This window comes from Pundamilia nyererei, unplaced genomic scaffold, assembly GCF_000239375.1.
Source record: "Pundamilia nyererei isolate P.nyererei 1_Seehausen unplaced genomic scaffold, PunNye1.0 scaffold00083, whole genome shotgun sequence".
In the NCBI taxonomy this organism is placed as follows: domain Eukaryota; kingdom Metazoa; phylum Chordata; class Actinopteri; order Cichliformes; family Cichlidae; genus Pundamilia; species Pundamilia nyererei.
This window is the reverse complement of record NW_005187484.1, coordinates 1,743,904-1,764,158: the sequence shown is the minus strand read 5'-3', so window position 1 is coordinate 1,764,158 and position 20,255 is coordinate 1,743,904. Positions and strand designations below refer to the sequence as shown.

Below are 20,255 nucleotides of genomic sequence, written 5' to 3'. Positions count from 1 at the left end.
TGGAAGGGGATAACAAAGCAACATGATGCTTGTGTTTTTGTGTGTGTGTGTGTGTGTGTGTGTGTGTGTGTGTGTGTGTGTGTGTGTGTGTGTGTGTGTGTGTGTGTGTGTAAAAGCGGTGTATACTACAGTGAGAATGGCAGTTTTATCTAGCACAGATAGAGATGAGCAGTATCACGACATTAAGGCACATGTAGCCGAGGCTACATGGTAACACTCAGGCACACATGCATGCAATCAAAGGTACCGGATGTTGGCATGTGCTGACAAGACACCCACACACACAGCACACACCCACACACACACATACCTATAGCTGAACAAATAACATCAGGGGAAGGTGTAAAAGAGGGGGAGAAACGGAGAGAGCACTGAGGGCAGGAGGAGGGAGATTTGGCCAGTGTTTTGTGGCCATGCAGCAGCAGATAGAGAAGGGATAGGGTATCACTCCCTAACCCCAAACACATTTACAGCTGACACCATGATTAATGAGTCTGGTGCCGTGCTACAGGGCCTGTTCCTGGGCCCATTAGACTCCCACACCCACCCCTCTCCCAACTGCCCAGCTACCTCTACAACCACCTCCCCCTCCACGGCAATGCTGGACCCCTTCCATCTGGACAGAAACCCACCTGGGGATAAGCCAGGATGGGACGTGCGGACGATGCTCAAAAATACGCATTTATCTGAGAATATTGTGAAATCTTTGTAAAATGTCCGCACAGAAGCATTAAGATACACACTAGTGCGCAGGCGTGTGAGTAAAAACAGGCTTGTCCCTACGCTCACCTTTCTCCAAAGTCACCCAGAACTGCACTTTGTGATGATTTATTGCTACATTTTTCGAGGGAGACAGCAGAAATGACTGCCCTTTTAGAATATAATAGTAATTGTATGTGTGTGAGCTAAGCATTATTGCAATTTCCAGAAGCAATTTCACCTGCGCAAAACACTTTCTTTCCCTCATTTGAAACACATTCTGTAAAAATGAATCCTTGACATACATTTGGTGACCACGCCCTCCAGGTGAATGATGTTGGGGTGGTCGAACTGGCCCATGATGCTGGCCTCGGACAGGAAGTCCCTCCTCTGCTTGTCTGTATAGCCAGCCTTCAGAGTCTTTATGGCCACGCAGATCTCCCTCTTGCCGGGCATCTTCAGGCGTCCACTGCAGACCTCTCCAAATTCCCCTGAATCAACAGCAACAACAGTAAAAAAAAAAAAACAGATGAAAATGTGAAGCGCTGATACACGAGCACTCTGATCCACAGACTATAAATCAAATCGAAAAGAGTGTGCCCCTACACGTCTGTTTGTGTGTGTGTGTGTGTCTGTAGGTTAGAAAGGTTCCACTTTAAACATTGATCAGGGTCTCTAATCCTTTACTCCCCCTCCTCCCTCCACCCACTGGAGCAGAGAGAGGGGGAAATGGATATTGATTCTTTCTCTTTATTATTTTGTCATTGGATGACTTTTCTCTGGCCCAAGGAATAGCATGGACAACGTATTTAGCCACTGTTGATTTTTTTTTTTAACTTGTTGACCTCTCTAGAGCCAGAAGCCACATGTTAAAGTCTGGGAAGACAATGGATTTTAATCTCAAAGAGGCCACAAAAAGTCCACATATCACAGAGAAAGGTGTGTTTGTATGAAACAAATACAAAATGTGATCTTTTTCCAATAGGTATTCATGCATGTAATGTAGAAAAAAAAAATCTCCTCACCAATGCCAATCACTTTCTCAATCTTGATACAGGAGGCATCGATCTCTTTGGCAAACTCACGGACGGCCTGGTTGGGGTCCTCATAGGTAAAGGGGTCAACATATATTCTCACTCCTGGGGAACGAAGTTTGAAAAAAAAGGAAGCAAAGAGAGAAGGAAGTTAAAAAAAAAAGGTGAAGGTTAATTTATTCCGACTACTACTCTCCATCTGTTCTTTATTTCCATCGTGCTGCAGGCTACGCTGCCTTCCTCTATGGATCCTCTCCTCCTCCTCCTCCTTTCTTCTCTCCATACCTCGCTTCACACACTGACTCCAGCGCTTTTCATGTCACTATGGCTGACTCCGATGAAGATGGAGCTCATTAACTTGAAATTTTTGTGGCACACAAATAACAATGCTGATGACTTGATAATGAGGTGTTTGGAGCATGTTGGGTTGCAAGTACATTAACTTCAAAACAGTTTGTTTTTCCTCCCATTTTATGGGCTTCATTTGTGCACACGAGCATACCTGACAGCAATAATGTTTTACAATTATAAGGTCTGTAGGCGGAGTGTTAACTATGAGTTACCTTGATGTAAGTGCTTCTCTTCATCAGAGTCCTGCTTGGCTTTGCTGTATTTACTCCTTCTAGGGGGCAAAGAAAAGCAGAATGATCACTCATGGCAGGGAATCGAGCTTCAAATCTCAGGAAGTTAGAACACAATTATATCTTATACATATAAGATGAGATATGGATATTCCTTTTTTAATATAATTAAACAATGCTCATCACAAGGATTTTAATTGTCTGTGGGTTCTCAATCATCCAGTTCATGTGTCTTTTGCCCCAAGTCCACTTGCCTTCTTTTTTCAAGCTCTCAGGAAAGATGATTTAAAATATCATGTTATGATAAAACCTTTAAAAATAGTTAAAACCTTTTGCAAGCTCATTTTCTTGCTTATGTGTGGCACATTTATGTCTTTAAAGTAAATATTTTGCCCCCAGTTGGCTGGAAAAAGGGGCATGTGTGTGTTTTTGATTGGCTACCAGACTTCCTCAAACAAAAGACGTTACTTCTTAGCTCTTCCTCCATATTTCAGGGAAATTCATCTATAGCTCTCAGAATAAATCTATGGGGCCAACATGAACCTGTGTCCGCCTTAAAGGAAGGGTTTCAGGTGACTAGTTACTAAAGAAATCCTCGTGAGGTGACAAAAACAATGCTGGAAACCAAACCCTAATCTTTATGTTCATATTGCACACGTGGACTACTTTTTCCATTTTCTGACCCTGTTACCTGAGATTTTGACCATGCTTAAAGATGATGATCCACAATTGTAGACGTAAATATAGCACAAATATGTACCGATACCCTTTAAGACTGTGTAATAATAATACAGTCTTATTAGTATTATGCAAAAACTAAATGATTACTTCATAAAATACATATCAGTGCAACAATAATAGTAATAATCCAAATAAATACTATAAGTGCCTTTAGTTTAGATGTTTGTTGATAACAGTTTTACTTCGATATATTTTTTGCATCAAAGTCAAGTGAGAAATCTTCCAACATTGAAGCTTCCTGAAGGGCACTGAGCGTATAACAACAACATGGAGCAGAGAAGCTGAACGAATATAAAAGCTATAAATCAATTCTAGAGAAGATGCACTTAAATCCCTGCGAATCCCTCAGGCTGCCTGACACCTGTGCTTATTATTGACGTGTTAAGGTCAGTGGTGGAAATGACCAGATGTGCGAGACATTGTCCTCTTCTACGGCTGTGTAATGATGGTAAACGGCTACGTGATTACAGTCCCTCCCCACAATCACAGGATGAACGCGGCAGCACAATGACAGTGGCCGTCACATGCATATAAAAAAGCCTGAGACAACCACCTGCTTGGCTGCAGAGAGAGGCAATCACATGGAAAAGATAGCACACACACACACACACACACACACACACACACACAATCAACAGCCCCCTTCACTCCCTATCATTCACAGCACCAATACACACATGCAAACAGTGATTTGGTCAATTCAAGAATCAACACACAAGCCATTGACACCCCCCTCCCCCCACTGCCACACCACACGCACACAAAACTTTATTTTTTTTCCACAGGATGTACGCACTCGCACCCCTAACACATATGGAAGCGCACACAAACACAAACACATGCAGAGAGTGTGTGTGGTTTTACACCCTGAGGTGAGGCAGCCCCATCTGCATGTAATCCCATCTGTGTGATGGTGCTTTGTCCTGCTCGCTGGTTAACACCCTGAGATTGGGTCACTGCAAATCCACCTGATGCCTCTCAGCCTCGTCCTCGCTCTATTCTATCTCCTACTTTTTCCCGCTTATCTCATTGTCCACCCTCCCGTCGCGCTCTCATTCTCGTCGCGGCGGTCAGCAAGGTGCAGCAGGAGAAAATAACTAGCGGCAGGATTACAGCCACTAGCTGAGAGATAGTGGGAGAGGGACGGGGTGGAGTGGAGGCGGGTGGGACTATGCGAAGGGAGCGGGCTGGATGCAGAGGACAGGGAGCGAAGGGTCGCTGATTGCATCCCTTCAGCTGTCGGAGCTGTCAATCACATCTCCGGTGTGGCGAGTCATCACTCATCCGACGTGAGCGAGTTGCACTAGCTGTCTGGGAGTGTTAGTGTGTGTATGTGTGTGCTCTTTTGAGTGACTTCCATTTCCTGACGGCACTAAGTAAGACATCCCTCATCTGTGTGCCGAGAAAGAGAGATAGACAGAAAGCAGAAGGGACAGAGTTCGATGGAAGGGCGGGGGTGGGTAGCGAAGCTCACCGTCGGCTGATGACGAAAGCACTGATGAGGATGATGAGCAGAACCACGCTGCCCACCACTGACACCAGCAACACTGTGGAGTTGGCCCCGTCGCCGATAATGGGAGCTGGGACTATCGGAGAGAGGAGAGAAAAAAGGTTGACGAGAAACAACAAAAAAAGAGCAAAGTAACTCGATACCCCTCATCCCTCCGCCTCCTCCTGTCCCCACGCAGTGTTTGCTCGCTCTCCCTCCATTTTACTATTCTGATCATAAAGTCCACTGTTTCGCATGCTTCATTGGGAGACAATGACAGCCCATTAGGATGTGTGCTTGACCGTGTCATTATCATGCGCTGCTGTCTCTATCTGCATTACAAAAGGGACACCTGGGCTTCTAGTGGATCTCTCTAGCCCTCTGTGTCATCAGTAACGGGAAACATTATGTGGAAATATATTCACTGGACCAAAAGCTGAATGCTAAGAAAACACAGAAAGCTGAGATTAGATTTAATAGGCCACATATTATTATTGGAGTGATGGTGCTGTTTACCACTACTTACAAGCTACTCGGGTGCATAACAACTGTTTTGTGTGTCACCCGTTGGCACACAGACCATCATCTTAGAGGCCAAGTCCACCATAAACAGAAGCTCTAGCAGGTGGACGGCTGGTGTATGTACTGTGCTGTCAAACTGGAGAGATTACTACTCAGTTATTTATCGTCACAAAGTATGTACGATATGTATTGTTATAGACGTGCCCAACTCGTGCCCCTTTCACCACCACAAATGCAGTCTGATGCCAAATCTTTGCTTCAGAGAGAAATCTGTGTCGTAACTTTAATCAGAGACCCCTCTTAACCCTGCACCAAAACCTTCCACGCCAATGAGAGTCGTTGCAGGCGGGTTGCGTGTAGTTACATTTCTCTGGAGGTGCACGTCAGGTTACGTAGAAGGTTGTGGCCTCAGGGTTAAGAGGGGTTCCTGGTTATGCAGATTTCAAGTTGAAGCACAAGTCGGGCATTAGTCAGTAGTAAAATTCTTCCTGAAAAAACAGACTTTCATTTACATCTTGCACAGTTTTCCTCATTCATTTCCCCTCAAAGGAGTTTTATAAGGTCATGTTATTCCACTCTGTCTTATAGCATTTGATTTATTTTGTAACAGATTTTCCCAAGTTTTTTTTTTTTTGCTACTCAGTATCAAATGGAAATCTTTGGAAACTGTGGGATCTCCACTAGAATTTCAAATAAACTTCTCAGGGTCTGAACAAGTTTTGGCTGCACTCTATATCACTGTAGTAAGTAACCCACTAGTGGGTTAGTGAGGTTTGAGAGGCTAATCTGAAATTGTGATCAGAGTCCACCGTGTAGGCGCTGTTGCTCCGGTTATCACAGGGTTTGTGTGCCTTAGACTCTGGTAGAGAAATGAATACATTTATTTTGGCTTGAAACTGATTCAATTAAAGAGTTCTGGCGAGCAGTGAGAATTATCTAGCAGCAGCTTCTGACTGAAAACGCCACAAATGGTGCCATTCTTCAAAGCTTCATACAGTTTAAACATCAGCTGGCACGTCTACTGAGGCTGATACTCAGATGTGAATAATGGAAGATATTCAAGTTGCCAGTCAGGTGCCGGAGGACAATATCATTTATCTTTTATAGACAACAGCAATTTTGATTAATGACTCTCCAATGAAAGAGACAAACTTGTAAGAGATGCTATCATTGTAGGAATTTTTCAGACACTGCCGTGGCGGATCTGGAATCAGGCCTCTCTTGGCTCTGCAGGGAGAAGAAGACGAAGATGAACAGGCAGTGTGACTTAACTCACCCGAGTTGGTCATGAACTCAAACGGGCCGCTGAATTCTCCATAGCCGGCCGCTGTGCGAGCCCGCACATGGAAAACATAGGAGGTGAGGGGGGTGAGGCCCTTGATGTCGGTGCTCCTTGATGAGGTTTTTATGATGCGGTAGCTTCTTTCATTCTGGTCCTACAGCGGGACAGGAAAAAAAAGAAAGAACACAATACAACTTATTCAGAGGCTGCTTTTGCTTTGACAGTTCAGCAGAAACAAAATCTCTCGCACCGTCCCTCACCTTCTCGTAGTACTTGACCTCATACTCCAGAATGACCCCGTTGGCTTTTTCCGGTGGCTGCCAGGCCAGGGAAATGGTGTGTCTTGTGATATCCTTGGCCTGGATGGAAGTCACTGGAGAGGGAGCTGGTGAGACGATCAAAGAAAGAGGAAACAGAAGAGAAAAAATATGTTTAGCTGTTGTTTTCACCCTTGGAGACATTGAGTCTGTTCTGTCCCACGCGTTCTCCTGCTCATGCTGAGAAAGTCAAACAAGCCACGAGGCAATCGCTTCCACTTCTCTTTAGCTTGGCTCTCATTCAGAATCAGGGGTCTTGCGAAACCGTGCGGCCACACAGTTGATTTGACAGAAGCAGCGTGAACTAAACGTTGGCGTCTATAAAACCGATACAAGCTCTCCCGTGACACGAGCGTCTCAGGCACTTTTCTCAACCGCAAAGTATATGAATAAAATCAAATGGGCTCGACACCTTTGCATTTTTTTTGTCTTTAAGAGAGCAAATCAATTGGTTTTCATTAAAGCTCCAGAGAGCGATCTTATCTCGAGCCTTTTCTGCAGCAGCTGATAATGAGGCCATATTTCAAGCAGCCGTGCTATCTGTGTTCAGACGCCTTTAACACGTGAAGGTTAAAGCACAGATAATGGCTTATGCTCGCCCCCTCCCTCCAAGTGCGTCGCCGCTGCACAAATCAAACCTCTATCTCCGGGGAGTGTGACAACACGTAAATTGGGTCATACACGCTCACGACTTTACGAAGAGAAAATCCATAGGTGTAGGAGAGATAGAGTTGTAAACAGAGGAACAACTCGTGTAAGGACTGAGTTTTGGGAGATATCACAGATAAACACAGACAAAAAGACCAAAATAAAACCATGATGGATTTATCATCAGCAAAGTTCCTGTAAAGTAGAGGGAAAAATGCAAATACTTGTGATACTTGTGTCAGTTAAAATGCTTGCTTTTGGTTTTGGCCCCTGATTGCAAAAACCAAACGTCACATATTCTAATAACACGGCGTTAGGGTTAGGACTCAGGGCACCGAGACCACAGAGGGTTAAATAATACTCCCAACAACCTCGCCCACAGAGTCAGAACAAAGCACCACATAGACAAACATTCCCACTAACGCCCAGGTAACACAGTTTTTTTATGGCATCTGCTCTTACGACTCCAAACGGAGCAGATCTTTGACCTCTGCCCCTCGCTGATTACTGTAACCTTACTCGTTCCAGACCATCTGCCTTTTAAAAAATTACAGTGGGGATGATTAATGAGGGGTTCACAGTCCACCGATTATGATTGGATTATCTATGACATTATATACATTCTCATCACTTTGAGCGGGGGCTCCAGGGAGCCTAGCCCACAAGCTAATGCTAACAAAACCCTGCTTTTAGCTGGGGGATTGAGTTCAAACAGGCCTGGAATTCAAGCACCAACCAAGGGATTGAGTTTCATTGGGGTGAAGAAGCGACAGGGGGAGATGGGGGAGGGGAGGGGGAGGCAGAGGGCTTGCGACTGGTGGGGGTCGACTGTGATGGAGAGGGATGGGATTGCAGACATCTCTTAGTAAATAGATTAACCCAAGGTTGTGTCATCCTGTTGGCCTAATGTGTTGCGTCTCCCTTAAACAATTACACGGCGGCCATTTGTAGCCCTCCGATCAATCTTAGCCGGCAGCAAGAGCCAATTTGAAGGCCCTCCTGGGGCCGACTGAGGATGCTCCAACTCCGAAAGGAAAACCCCCGAGGAGGTCACGGGCCTTCATTCCCTGGAGGTAATCCACACATCCATCTTCCCCTCCGAAGATGACAGATATGGCGATTTAATCGTGTTCTGCTGCTCCTGTTGCGTTTTTATTTTCCTCTCGACTAATGTGAGGATAAAGATGACAGATTTTCTGAGTGATCCCTTCTAATGGACACGACCAGGCAGCTCGGCTCACACACAGAAGAAGAGATCCATTAAGGTCTCTTTAAAAAAAACTACAAAAACAAAAAACCTGGTAAAAATAAAAAACAAAACAAAACTGTGCACAAATGCATACAGACAAATCGTGCACAGCTAAACTTGAGATCCTAAAATTGAAACATTCACCTGAGGCACAGCGTGCTAGACTTGCTGGCACCTCTGTAGATGAATTTAAATATGTGGGACAGATCTGTAATTTCTTACCGCCCCCCTCTGAACGCGTGGGCTAAACACGCCGGTGGAATAATAAGTGTTAGACGCAATGAATATTCAGATCTTATTTCAGAATTGTGCTCTCTCAAAAAAAAATGCTTTGCAACACACACAGACACACACACACAGACATACACATCCCAGCAACACAAAGGAACTCATTATACAAACAGAAAGATAGAAATTCACATAGAAAAACACACACCTAGCCCCATTATCTCACACAGCTCAGACAGCAAAAAAAAAAAAAAACTCAATCACTGCGCACATGCATAAATTATAATCGGTAAAAACCTGGCAGAGGCACACAGAGTTCAGGGTTTGGTTTGAAAAATAACCTTCCCGGCAGAAAAGATTTTTATTTTTTATTTTCTTCTTTCTCCTTTTCCAGCTCGTTGAGCGGGCGTGCTCATCACGGAGTATTTGTGCAGCGAGGAGCATCTGCGGTGGAGGATTTGCGCGAATACGCGGCCGATTACAGTTTGACATTAAAACAGACAGGGGCTGCACATGTGGTTGCCAGATTGGAGCCTGGTTGCCAGATTTGAGTCACTCTTTTTTTCTTTTCTTTTTTTTTCTTTGCCTTCGCCGCCAAGGAGAAAGAGTCGAGGAGGGAGCCATTTTTCAGGGTGTTGGGAGAAAATGGCTCCTGCTTACAAGATTCCCTCCTCGCCCCCTCCACCTATCTAGAGTCAGCCTCCACCTCCCGAGAACACATTTCCACATGTATGCCGGCCCATTTGTTGCCAGAGCGATGGAAACACACACACGCACTGATGGAAGTGCCCACACACACGCACACACACAATCCTTATGCATGAATTCACTTTTAGCCACCTGAAGTATTTTGTATCAGGACATAAATGGCCCCCTCCCTCTCTCACACACAAACACACATCGACATATAGAGCGCTCGATCTTATAAAAGGGGAAGAAAACATCCATTTACAGCCAGGGGTCAGTTCAAAGCTTGGACATCTCACCCTCCCCATCCCCGTTTCCCCTCGCTTTCCTCCTGTAGCCCGGGTGAAAGGGTTACACCCCGCCTGATTTACGACAGTGGAATTGTTCGTGGCGACACATGGAATCTGACCTTCTTGTACGCGCATAAATACATGCCTGGCCACAGACACACACACGCACATTAAGCGGCACTGCTCATTTTTATCTGACGGCATTCATTTTTCTCCACTGCACCTTCCTACACTTTCCTCTCGTGCCGAAAAAAAAAATCCAGATCCTTTCCAACCTGCCTAACTCACTTCTTCCTCCCTAGCCGAAATTTGAACTTTAATGGGGCGGGGAGGTGGCGGGGGTGTCTTTTCCACAGCACTTATAAATCCTAATAAATCTATCATAATAAATGTGTAATCCTCGGTGTCTGGATGAGGGGAGGCGATACAGAGAGAGGGACAGCCACAGATGACTGGCTGGATTACCAGCGGCTGAAACCAGAGCTTCTAAAGCCCCTACCGAGCATTAGCAGGAAGAAATCCAATCAGTCTGGAGCTATTCTCTTTTAACACACACACACACAAATTATAAGAGACACACACACACACGGATACACACAGAGGACATTGTTTAAGAAGCAAATGTAGATCATCTGCATTCATGCAAGCATCTCTGCAAAACATTTTTTTACTTCTCACCATGCATGCAGTCAGTGCTGCACATGTGCAAGTACACGCACACACACACACTATAATAGAGCTTCCAGCTGCAGCTTCATATAACTAATCCTGGCGAACATTTGTGAAACATGCACCAGTGACGAGCCAAAGGCAACATCATCTGTATCTTACAACTTCAAGTCAGCACATTAGCCTCCAGCAACCTTAGGGGGCTCTGTGTGTGTGTGTGTGTGTGTTTGGGACTGAATCTCTGTAAGAAAAAAAAAATCTGCATTTTTTTGTGCAACTGTGCATCAGCATGGTCACGCTGACATGCTATTATGAGCCTTCAGCCCGGACTCCAAGGTGTGCTGCATTACAGCTCCCACATAGGCCTTTCTGGCAGTACTCGCAGCTCTCCCACAGGCAGTACATCCATTCATCTCTATCTTCCTGACCCCGGCTGATAAATCAAGCCACTGTGTCCTTAAATTGCCAGTCCAAGCCCTATTGAAGATATTCGCTTTTCCCAGGGATGGAAATTAGCGATAAAAGAAGACACAAAAAGGCACTTAGCTTGCCACCCAAGAGCAGAGCAGTAAAGCAGACCAAGGTAATGATCGTCTATAAGCGGAGGATAGACGGGAGGGATGAAGAGAAAAGACCCGGGTCATAAAATCCATTTACACAACAACTGGTCACAAAATGGCTAAATGACAAAATAACGGGAGGCTTTGAATACAGCATGGAAGCTGGAGGGCTCTTCTCCTGCTCAGAAGGGGAGCCTGTGGTTGTATTCTATGACAATAATTACACACACAGGCACCCAGGCACATGTAATCCAGCAGAATTTGTAATGAATCCTCCCCAGATCAATACCACTCATCTAATTCATTAGTTTGGGTGCTAAATATAGCACGGTGCCCCCATCGTCAGCCCTGGCTTCTTATGCCTAATTATGCAAAACTCCAGTGAAATATTGCATAAAATCATTTCCCTCTGCTGAAAATCCATCATCATCCTCCTCAGTAATCACCCAACCTACCCCCCAATTATTCACAACTTTAATAAACATGTTTTTGACATGCCCCCCAAAAAGTACTTTCAAGCATTCAGTCAAATGAACCCGTGCTCTGTATCATACATGAGCCAGCACACTCTGGTAACATAAACTCTCACACAGTGTGAGAGTTTATGTTTTGTGATCTCCTGCAAAACCAGAAGACCCCCCTGAACTCACTAAAGTAAGCAAGCGTAAGGAGGGTTTGGAATATATGTTAATAAGTGATTAAACAGATGTTTGATGATTATGGGGTCACAGGAAACCATGTTAGGATCGGCTGAATCAGCTCCTATCGCCTTACCGGCCTGGTTGGTGGTGACGGTCACTGATGTGGCCTGCTCAGGCCCTGGGCTCTGAGGTGAGACTCCATTCACCGCCCACACCTCAAAGGTGTAGTTGGTGTGGGCCTGTAGCTCGTTGATGGACACCCTGGTTCCCTTCAGGCTCAGCTGCTGTGGGCTGAAGTGGATTCCATTTCCGCAGGGTTGACAGCGCCGGCCGTCAGAACCGCAGCGCTTACACACTACGTTGTATGTCAAGTCCTGGCGACCCCCAGAGCTCCGGGGTGGGCTCCACTCCAGGTTTACGGAGGTTTCGTTCACATTGGAGATGAGATGCACAGGTGCCGACGGAGGGCCTGCAGAGGGAGGGAGGAGAGCTGGCGTTGTAAAAAGCAGCATGCCAAATGCTAAAAAAGCACACAGATGCAATAACATTGACTTGTGGTTACTGAAATTGAGAAGAAATCCATAATACAAGCAGCCACACTTTCACGATTCTGTCTTTTACTGTCCTTTATTCTGTCAGTTACTTTTACAGTAACTGCTAAGCTGTTAGCTACTCATGTGTTAGCGGTGCTTTGTGGTGGAATATGCAGTTTAATTGAGCTTGAGTTTAGCCAGCTTTTGTTTAGAACATATTTTTGTAATGATTTAAAAAGCAATCTGTAGGTTTAAGAAGCAGCTTCAGTAATGTGTTAAGTAATTATAAGCTAATTAGCTGTGTGCTCATGTTGCTTATGCTAATAAGCTATCTAAAGCGGCAGTGGTTAGCGTATGGTTTAAAGCAGCGGGGTTTCTGCCAATTTATTGCAAGATGGACACAATTTCAAACCCAACCCCCACTACTGACTCTTTTCAAAGACTGTTAAATGAGCTAAACGTAGCACATTCAGCTAGTGTTCCCGTTAACCATTTTTTGTTTTTACACATATAAACAGGCCTGTTCAGCCAGTGTTGCCAACTCCTCAGTAAGTAAAATCGCTATTGGCTGTCCTAAAAGTTGCTAGAAGTCACTAAATGACGTCATCGCCCAGTTTGGATAATTGGTCATGCCTGTGTAATTGTAACAGACCCTGTAGGAGAGAGAAATAACATTGTGAAAGAGACATAGTGAGTAAAAAAAAAATCATCCTAAAAGCATTTAGAATATATTTAGAACTAGAAATTTAATTTCTTTTAGCAATTATTCGGTTTTTTTATGTCACAATTCCAACCCTCCTTCTTTATCTGGACTTGGGACCAGCAAAAGTGACATGAAATGGGCCCTCTGGCAGAGTTAGCTAGTAGGGTAGTAGTTAGTAGGGGTGAATATCTCCTATGTGCTTTCACGTCAAAAAGTCGTCATAAGTCTCCAATAACACCAGAAAAAAGTAGCCAGATTTGTCGATAGTCACTTTTTAGAAAAAAGTTGTTAAGGGGGTCTGAAAACGTGCTAAATATAGCGATAAAGTCGCTAAGTTGGCAATACTGTGTTCAGCATCCATCTACTAATGTTCACGACACACAAAAAAAGAATTCTTGGAACAACTTAATTATGTTATGTAATAATTATGTCAACTGGTAAAACATGATGAATTAACTTGAGTTAATAAGGCAGACTAAGCCTACAGATTTAAGATACACACAATGCACAATAGGTGAACCTTAACTTGCAAGGTTTTACTTCAGTAAAAATAACACGTTAAAGGAACAGGCTGTCATCATATTCACCAAACCGCAAAAAAACATCAAGGTCTGAAATTAACTGCTGATCTGGACAGTTGTCATAATCCTCATGAATACCTGTGGCAATTAATCCTCTCTATGCATAAGTTGTGAATTTGTAATTGACTGGGTTCTCCATTTATTGGGAGCTGAGGCTTCTTGAGTTACCTTTTAATGTCCTGTCCATTACAGAATGGGAGGATCCAGTTTCACCTCAGTTAATTCAGAATGCTAACAGAAATCCAATAGGCCAACAGACTTTCTTTCAGATTCCTGTCGAATCAGCTGGAAAGTGGTGGGATGCCTGAGCCCACTGCTAACAGTGGGACTTTATGGCAGTCAGTGAATAACTTTAAACAAAGTTTGCTTTGGAGCCTGTTATTTAGTCCCTGCTTTGATATAAAAAGCCACATGCTGTAGTTTTATATGGAAGCAGCTCTGCAGCTATGTGACAAACTTCCTGGCACATCAATCCCAATTTACATGTCAGCTCCGTTGTAATTAGTGTGTTTTTTTGCGTTGTTTTCAAACATAAGCGGCGGTAATTGACTTAACTCTCACTTTCTCTCTCCCCATGTCTCTGTTTTCCCTGTCTCACTGCTCTCCACTCTCTCTCTCCCTCTGACTAATGAAGCGCACGCGAGCTGGCTGGGGGGATCGATGCAGGGTGAAATATGAAAGCTAGTCAGTCCGCAGACGAATCATTTCACAACGGAAATTAATTATCAGTGTTATTTTTGGAGAAGGAGAATGGCAATGAATGATTTCACAGAGACACCAAGAGCAGCGGAGGGAGGACCGCGTGTGGGGCTGTGCACGCACGGTCGCCCGAGGAGGAAGAAGCGCGCTCTGAGTGTCAGCGTATTAATGGAGACGAGTAACTGTGCGCTAGGAAGGCGCTTGGCTGTGCGTGTATGGACACGACTCCAGCGTTATTCTGGCAGATAGCGGTAAATTCGCAAATGCTGAGGGGAGGCAGAGGCTGAGAGGACGGAGATGGAGAAGACAAACACCGTCTGTTCACCCAGAAAGCAAAAGAAAAAAAACCTGATTAGTATGTAAGGAGCAGGTCTGGAGGGTTGGATACAAGGAGGGAGAGCAAATAATGAGCGTGGCTGGTAAGGAGAGGTATCTGTTTAACTGCCCAGTACATGAGCGTTGAGATGAAAGGATGCAGAATGGACTGCGCTAATAGCACCACCGCTCAGCCTCCCCTTACCAAGTGTAGCCCTCCATGAAAATCTATTAATACATTCCCATTAAAAATCATGATAAAGGACTCATCCACCATCCTTTGCCCCTGCCTTTTCATCTCCTCGCCCACTTTTCCTCATTTGCTCTTTCACCTTATTCCCCACATCTGCTGCCCAGACAATGGGAACAAGTTACAGATGGGATTTCTAATTTAAGGTGCCCACTCAAAGCGTTATCACAATAGCGGCTTTGTCAGTGAGCTAGGTTTAACTCACACCTACTACCTTTACACCAATTCTTGACACACTATCTGAGATACTGGGCTCTTATCTGGACTTCAGGTGTCATAAACGTAACAGGACAAAGGTGGCTGATCATTTGCACAGCAGTGCTACGCTGTTAAATTAATAATTGAAATGTTATGGAAACACAGACGCAGTTCCATTACCTCAAATCTATAAAACTAGACATCCTTATGTTAGCTGAGTTTTCTTTAGCTTTTCATATAAGAGACAGCTAAAAAAAAACAACTCACAAGGAAAAATTTTCCCTTGTGTATGTATTGAACAATTACATATACTGTGCTGATGAAAGGGTGTTAGACAGAACTAATCCATCAAACATGATTCAAACCCCAAAATCAGCTCCCTGGTAAAAATGTACAAACTGAGAAATATAGATCATATTATTATCCAAACTCATTTGTATTTGCTTTGCTTTTTTAAACAAATTTGTGGCATTTATCTTTTTCTATCCAAGCTGGATTTTTCAGATTTTTGAATGAAACAAACAGATCTGACCAATCAGACCACTGCATTTAGGAACAAGCGCACTCGCAGCATTGAATATCCAAATATTAAAATAATCCGGTTTACCTCAGAAACACAATTAGACGCTGTTCCGGTTCAATCGACTCTCTGAAATGATTACTCGGTCTCCTCAGATGTGGTCCCAACTCTGCCAGCAAGAGCTCAAACTGTCCCACTGACTTCCCAATATGTGTACAAAAGCAGTCGGGATACAGTTTCAACTCCTGGATCAAACAATAAAATTCTCCCTGCTGCTGCTTGCGAGAATTGGTTTCTTCCTTTTCTTTTGTAGAAACATCAGTACCAGCTCATCATTGCTTGACGTCAATTCAATTTTTTTCGTAGTGCATTTTCGTAGGACAAATGTTTCGAAAAAATTCAGTTCTTGGTGTGTACGTTATAAAACAAGCTTGCATCCAAAAAGTTTGGAATTTCAATTTTTCGAAAAGTAGCGATTTTTCGGTGTGTAAAGGTCTTTAGGGGGCAGGATGTCCATTGACAGGAGAATGTGTATAATCATCCCAGAAAGAATTTTTTGTTCTGCTAATACAAACCTAACAACTGCACTATGTAGCTTTGCTTTTATAAACAAATAAAAATAAAATCTAAATCTTAAATACCATATCAGTATTCTTCCTTGCAAACACACACACACACACACGCAAACTACATTTGCCTGTACCTGTCGCTCTCCCAGAAGGCACCATTGGGAACAAGGGAGCGTGGGAGAGCCGTCGGCTGTGACTGACACCCGGTAATTAATCCTGGGAGAAAGAATGGCAGGGGGAGACGGGAGCTCATGCTCGCACAACCTTCATACAACGTTAGCTCAACATGGCCTCAAAATTCACGCTCCTTATGGGAGGTATCCAGGGGGACACTTGGAAAGTTTCTCCTAAAGAAAGTTGGTGATTTCTTTTCCCTCCCTTTCTGTTCGTTTATGGCCTAGCAATTTGCTCAGAGCATTACTTCTTTATTTCCTGCTGCTCTTTCACTTCCATACTCCCCCCCTCCCCACCTTAATCTGTGTTTCTCATTTTTACTCCACTCCCATTCTCCATCTTTCCCCACAGCAAGCTCCCACCCTCTCCACCCCTATCTCTGTCTGTCTGTCTCTTTCTATCAGTAATTGTTAGCCTAGTGCAGCGCAGGACCAAGTTAAAGAGCCGGGCTAAATTGGCCAGAGCTACGACCCTGCTATTACCATCCGGCTGGGATTCATTCAATGCCCCCCTTGAGTCCTCCACAGTCTGCGTTCATTCCTTACTCCGTACCTCCTTCCTCCACAAAACCACCGCTAAGAAAACTGGGGAAAAATCTGAAAAACACATCAAGGGCCAACAGAAACCCCAAAATGGAGAACAACCCCTCCTTATAACCTGAACACAAGCAGAGCAAGCAGCTCCCACGGGTGTCTGTCGCTGGTCCTCATTACTGCTTTGTGTGTGGGTGTATTTATACCCACTCACATGGGTATTTTACCTAGTTTTAATATTGTACACTAAATTGTGTTCGGTGATATCTTCTACCTGATTACTTTATTTTAAAAAAAATAATGAAGTGTATGCGTGTATGGATCTCAGTGCTCCAGCTGCAGAGCAAGATCATTTCTATAGAGGTGGCCAGGCTGAGACTATTAGACACTATTACATAGACTGGGGTGGTACAGAAACTGAGGTCCAAATAACCAATTTTTTGGTCACTTTGATCTCTTTTGTCATTTACTTATGAAGGCATGAGTGCTACATATCTCTATATATTATTATGTAATATAAAGTCCTTAAATAATTATTCTTGTTTACGGCTGTAAAGCCTGAAGCATGAAATAATTGCCAGAAAAAATTCTGGCAATTAGGGTGGCCATAGTAGTGGCCAGTGCCCCCCCCCCCCCCTCTGGCAAAACCTTGGTTGCACCCCTGCTGAGAACATAAAAATCTTTCCAAAAAATAAAAATTAAAACAAAAGTAACCACAGCTAAAACCTGTATCCCTGTAACCTGTATGTATGAAAAAGACTAGAGCTCAAGGTTGATGGAACAAAAAAAAGAAAGGAAAATTAAACCCCAGAATTCTCAAAAAAAATTGTTATAGTACATAAAATCTCCTAAGATGACTATCTGACTAGTAACCAACGTTTCCATTCACATGCAGCGTGCATTAATGGCTGGCCAAAAGAACAGCCCAATGAAAAAGGTGCGGGCACTGAGAGCTAGAATACAGCTGGAGTCGTGCAAATGATGAAACTACAACATCCAGTTTTAATCATAATGTTACTTTGCTAGACTGCAAACTAAGAGAGAGGAAAAGTGTTTTCAATAACCCATACACGCGCACACACGCACACACACACACACAAAGACATGCTCCCCAATTACCAGAGATGCTGGCTCGTTCCCAGCCTGACCTTCAGCAAAGCAAACTGGGAAATGAATTTAAGAGGCTTTTTTTTCTTCATCTGCTCTGTTCGTGACTCTGAGTGGGTTTTTAGAGAAACAGAGAGAGGGAGAGAGTGAAAACAAAATGTGGATGAGTAGGGATGTAAGAGTGACAGCTGTAATTACAGAGCTCTAACATGTGGATGAGATGTGCAAAAAACAAAAAACAAAATGTACGGGGAAGGAAAACAGCAGTCGACAGACAGGGTGAGAGTTCAAAGATCAAATGTTGACCGGCTGACGAGGCAGGGCAAAGGTCGCTGAGAGAGTCGGGCTAATGTTCAGTTCCTAACCGCCAAGTTAGGAATGTAGCTGGAATGACAAAGCAGGGTCCTATAAAATCAGTCGAGTAATGAGCTTCGACAGCTGTTACTTGCAGCCGCCGTTGTGAAATGCCGTACTGACTAACGAGACAATGGGGATGACCTCCCTGCTCGTCCATTAAAAGACGGCTAGTAATCCAGTTTATATGAGATGTTGCTGAACAGTGAGGCAGGAGGGTGGATTAGCAGTCTGTTACTTTCATTTATGAATACTTGGGGATTTATCAATATTTGCACTGCAATTGAAAAACAATTAAAATCAGGTGTAAGTGTATTAAAGAATAAACAGCAGGGAATCCTGTTTTTTGTTTTTTTTCAAAAATATGTTTTGCAGCACAGATTCTTTGTTTTTGAATTATCTTGTTTGTTTCAGTGATTCATAATCAGCAGCACTGCACTTATTTTTCTTCTTCTTGTTTTCAACTTTAATTTCTATTACAGGAAGCTGAACGCCCAGGTGGAGATTGTTTGCTGAAAACATTACATGTCCTTATGCAGCATGAAAAGCATCCAAGCAGAATTCCTGCTAGAATATCAAGCTCTCAAACAGCCTTAAAAAAGCCTACAGCATAGGATTTTAAAAAATTATTTATTTTTCCTAAGGCCTTTATGCATCAAGCTCATTGACAAAAAAAATGAAATGACCACTTTTTTTAATGCCAATTTCTCATGTAACGTATATACACACTGTAGGTGTTATATTTTTTGCAAGTAATTTATCCTCACTACGGAAAAAATTAAGTCGACATGCGACAACGAGCTGGTACTGATGTTTTTGCCCAAGAAAAGGAGGGGGGAATCGAGCTTGATCTGAAAAAAAAAAAGCTGCAAATTCATCCAGCAGAATTACAAAGTCATGGATGACATCACTAACAGTAGATGAATCCGAAAAATATTTTTACCACATGAAATATTTGCACAGATTTTACATGTCCAGTAGGTATTTAGACTTTACTAGAACAGCCTTCTATCATTCACAGTTCAAAATAACCATCATTTCTCTTATACTGGGGGCTTTGGTGCACTTGCAAATGCTTGTAACTCCATATGTTTGTACTACAAGTCAGAATTTGGACACCTATCCTTAATGTGTGTATTAAGATGTCTTTCTTCTGATTGGCTGCTTCTCAGAATCAAAAATTAGCATGGCAGGTGGGCGGAGCTTCTGTGCTGACAGCCATATTAGGGATATCTGCTCATGTGACGTCATACAGAGCCCAGAGTAGAAACTGACCCTTTTGGAGCAGTCTGAAGCCTGAGGTTTGGCTCAAGGGATTTATGTGTTTACACGGCGAGCCGATTATTTGAAACCTCGGTCATGTTTAATGAGCATCCACCATTATAACAGTACGTGTACTTCAGAAAAAGAGGAAATGCATAATAGGTCCCCTTTAATGGAGTTTTTTGTTAAAGCTCTACATTGTTGTCTGTCCTTCAAATAAAATACCCATTTCACTCCTTTCTATTGCCACTTTATGTGACACATCCAGCCACTGCATAAAAGCTTTTGTACTCGCTGCTCTGAGTAAATACTTTCCTACTTTCATGTTTAATGACAGTTGGAAAATACGTGTAAACTCTCTAGTACTTTGTAGCAAAGTCAAACATTTCCAATTTTACAAATTGCTCACAGTGGTGTATTGCTTTGGATCCTGTATAGATACTATGCTAGAGGGAAATAATTAGGGCTGGGGGGGTACTTCATCCACTCTGATTCAGTGAGCTGATTTGCTGAGTGATGACTCCTCAGGAACTTGACAGAAAGGCGAGCCAACTATGAGCTAAGCACCTTAACAGATGTTTTTGTTGTTAAAATTACTTCATGACACTAAAATTACTCATTCATAACACAAACGGCTCTCAAACGAATGTATCAATCTTATTATTTTCCCGTAAGATGGGAGTGCAGGGATTCGGGTGTTATGTGGCTTTTCCTGTTCTCTCCGTGTTTGTGTGCATTTCTGCCACTATGAACTCCCAGTTCTGTGACTCAGAGTGGGAACTGGGTCTAAAAAAAGGCAAGAGGTATCATTAGGCAGCA

General features: G+C 43.4%; 1 protein-coding gene across 2 annotated transcripts in view; it reads right to left on the bottom strand.

Moving 5' to 3' along the window:
- Nucleotides 1-20,255, bottom strand: part of LOC102212260 (ephrin type-A receptor 4) — a 56,284-nt gene that overhangs the window by 7,978 nt on the left and 28,051 nt on the right. Inside the window, exons 5-11 of one of the 2 annotated variants that reach the window (XM_005738353.2) lie at nucleotides 11,771-12,106; nucleotides 6,609-6,733; nucleotides 6,343-6,502; nucleotides 4,530-4,641; nucleotides 2,297-2,355; nucleotides 1,725-1,838; nucleotides 1,005-1,190 (exon numbers count right to left, since the gene is read on the bottom strand). In XM_005738353.2, the coding sequence (XP_005738410.1) occupies nucleotides 1,005-1,190; nucleotides 1,725-1,838; nucleotides 2,297-2,355; nucleotides 4,530-4,641; nucleotides 6,343-6,502; nucleotides 6,609-6,733; nucleotides 11,771-12,106 (1,092 nt within the window). The remainder of the gene's footprint in view (nucleotides 1-1,004; nucleotides 1,191-1,724; nucleotides 1,839-2,296; nucleotides 2,356-4,529; nucleotides 4,642-6,342; nucleotides 6,503-6,608; nucleotides 6,734-11,770; nucleotides 12,107-20,255) is intronic. The other variant, XM_013912203.1, reaches the window with a different exon arrangement.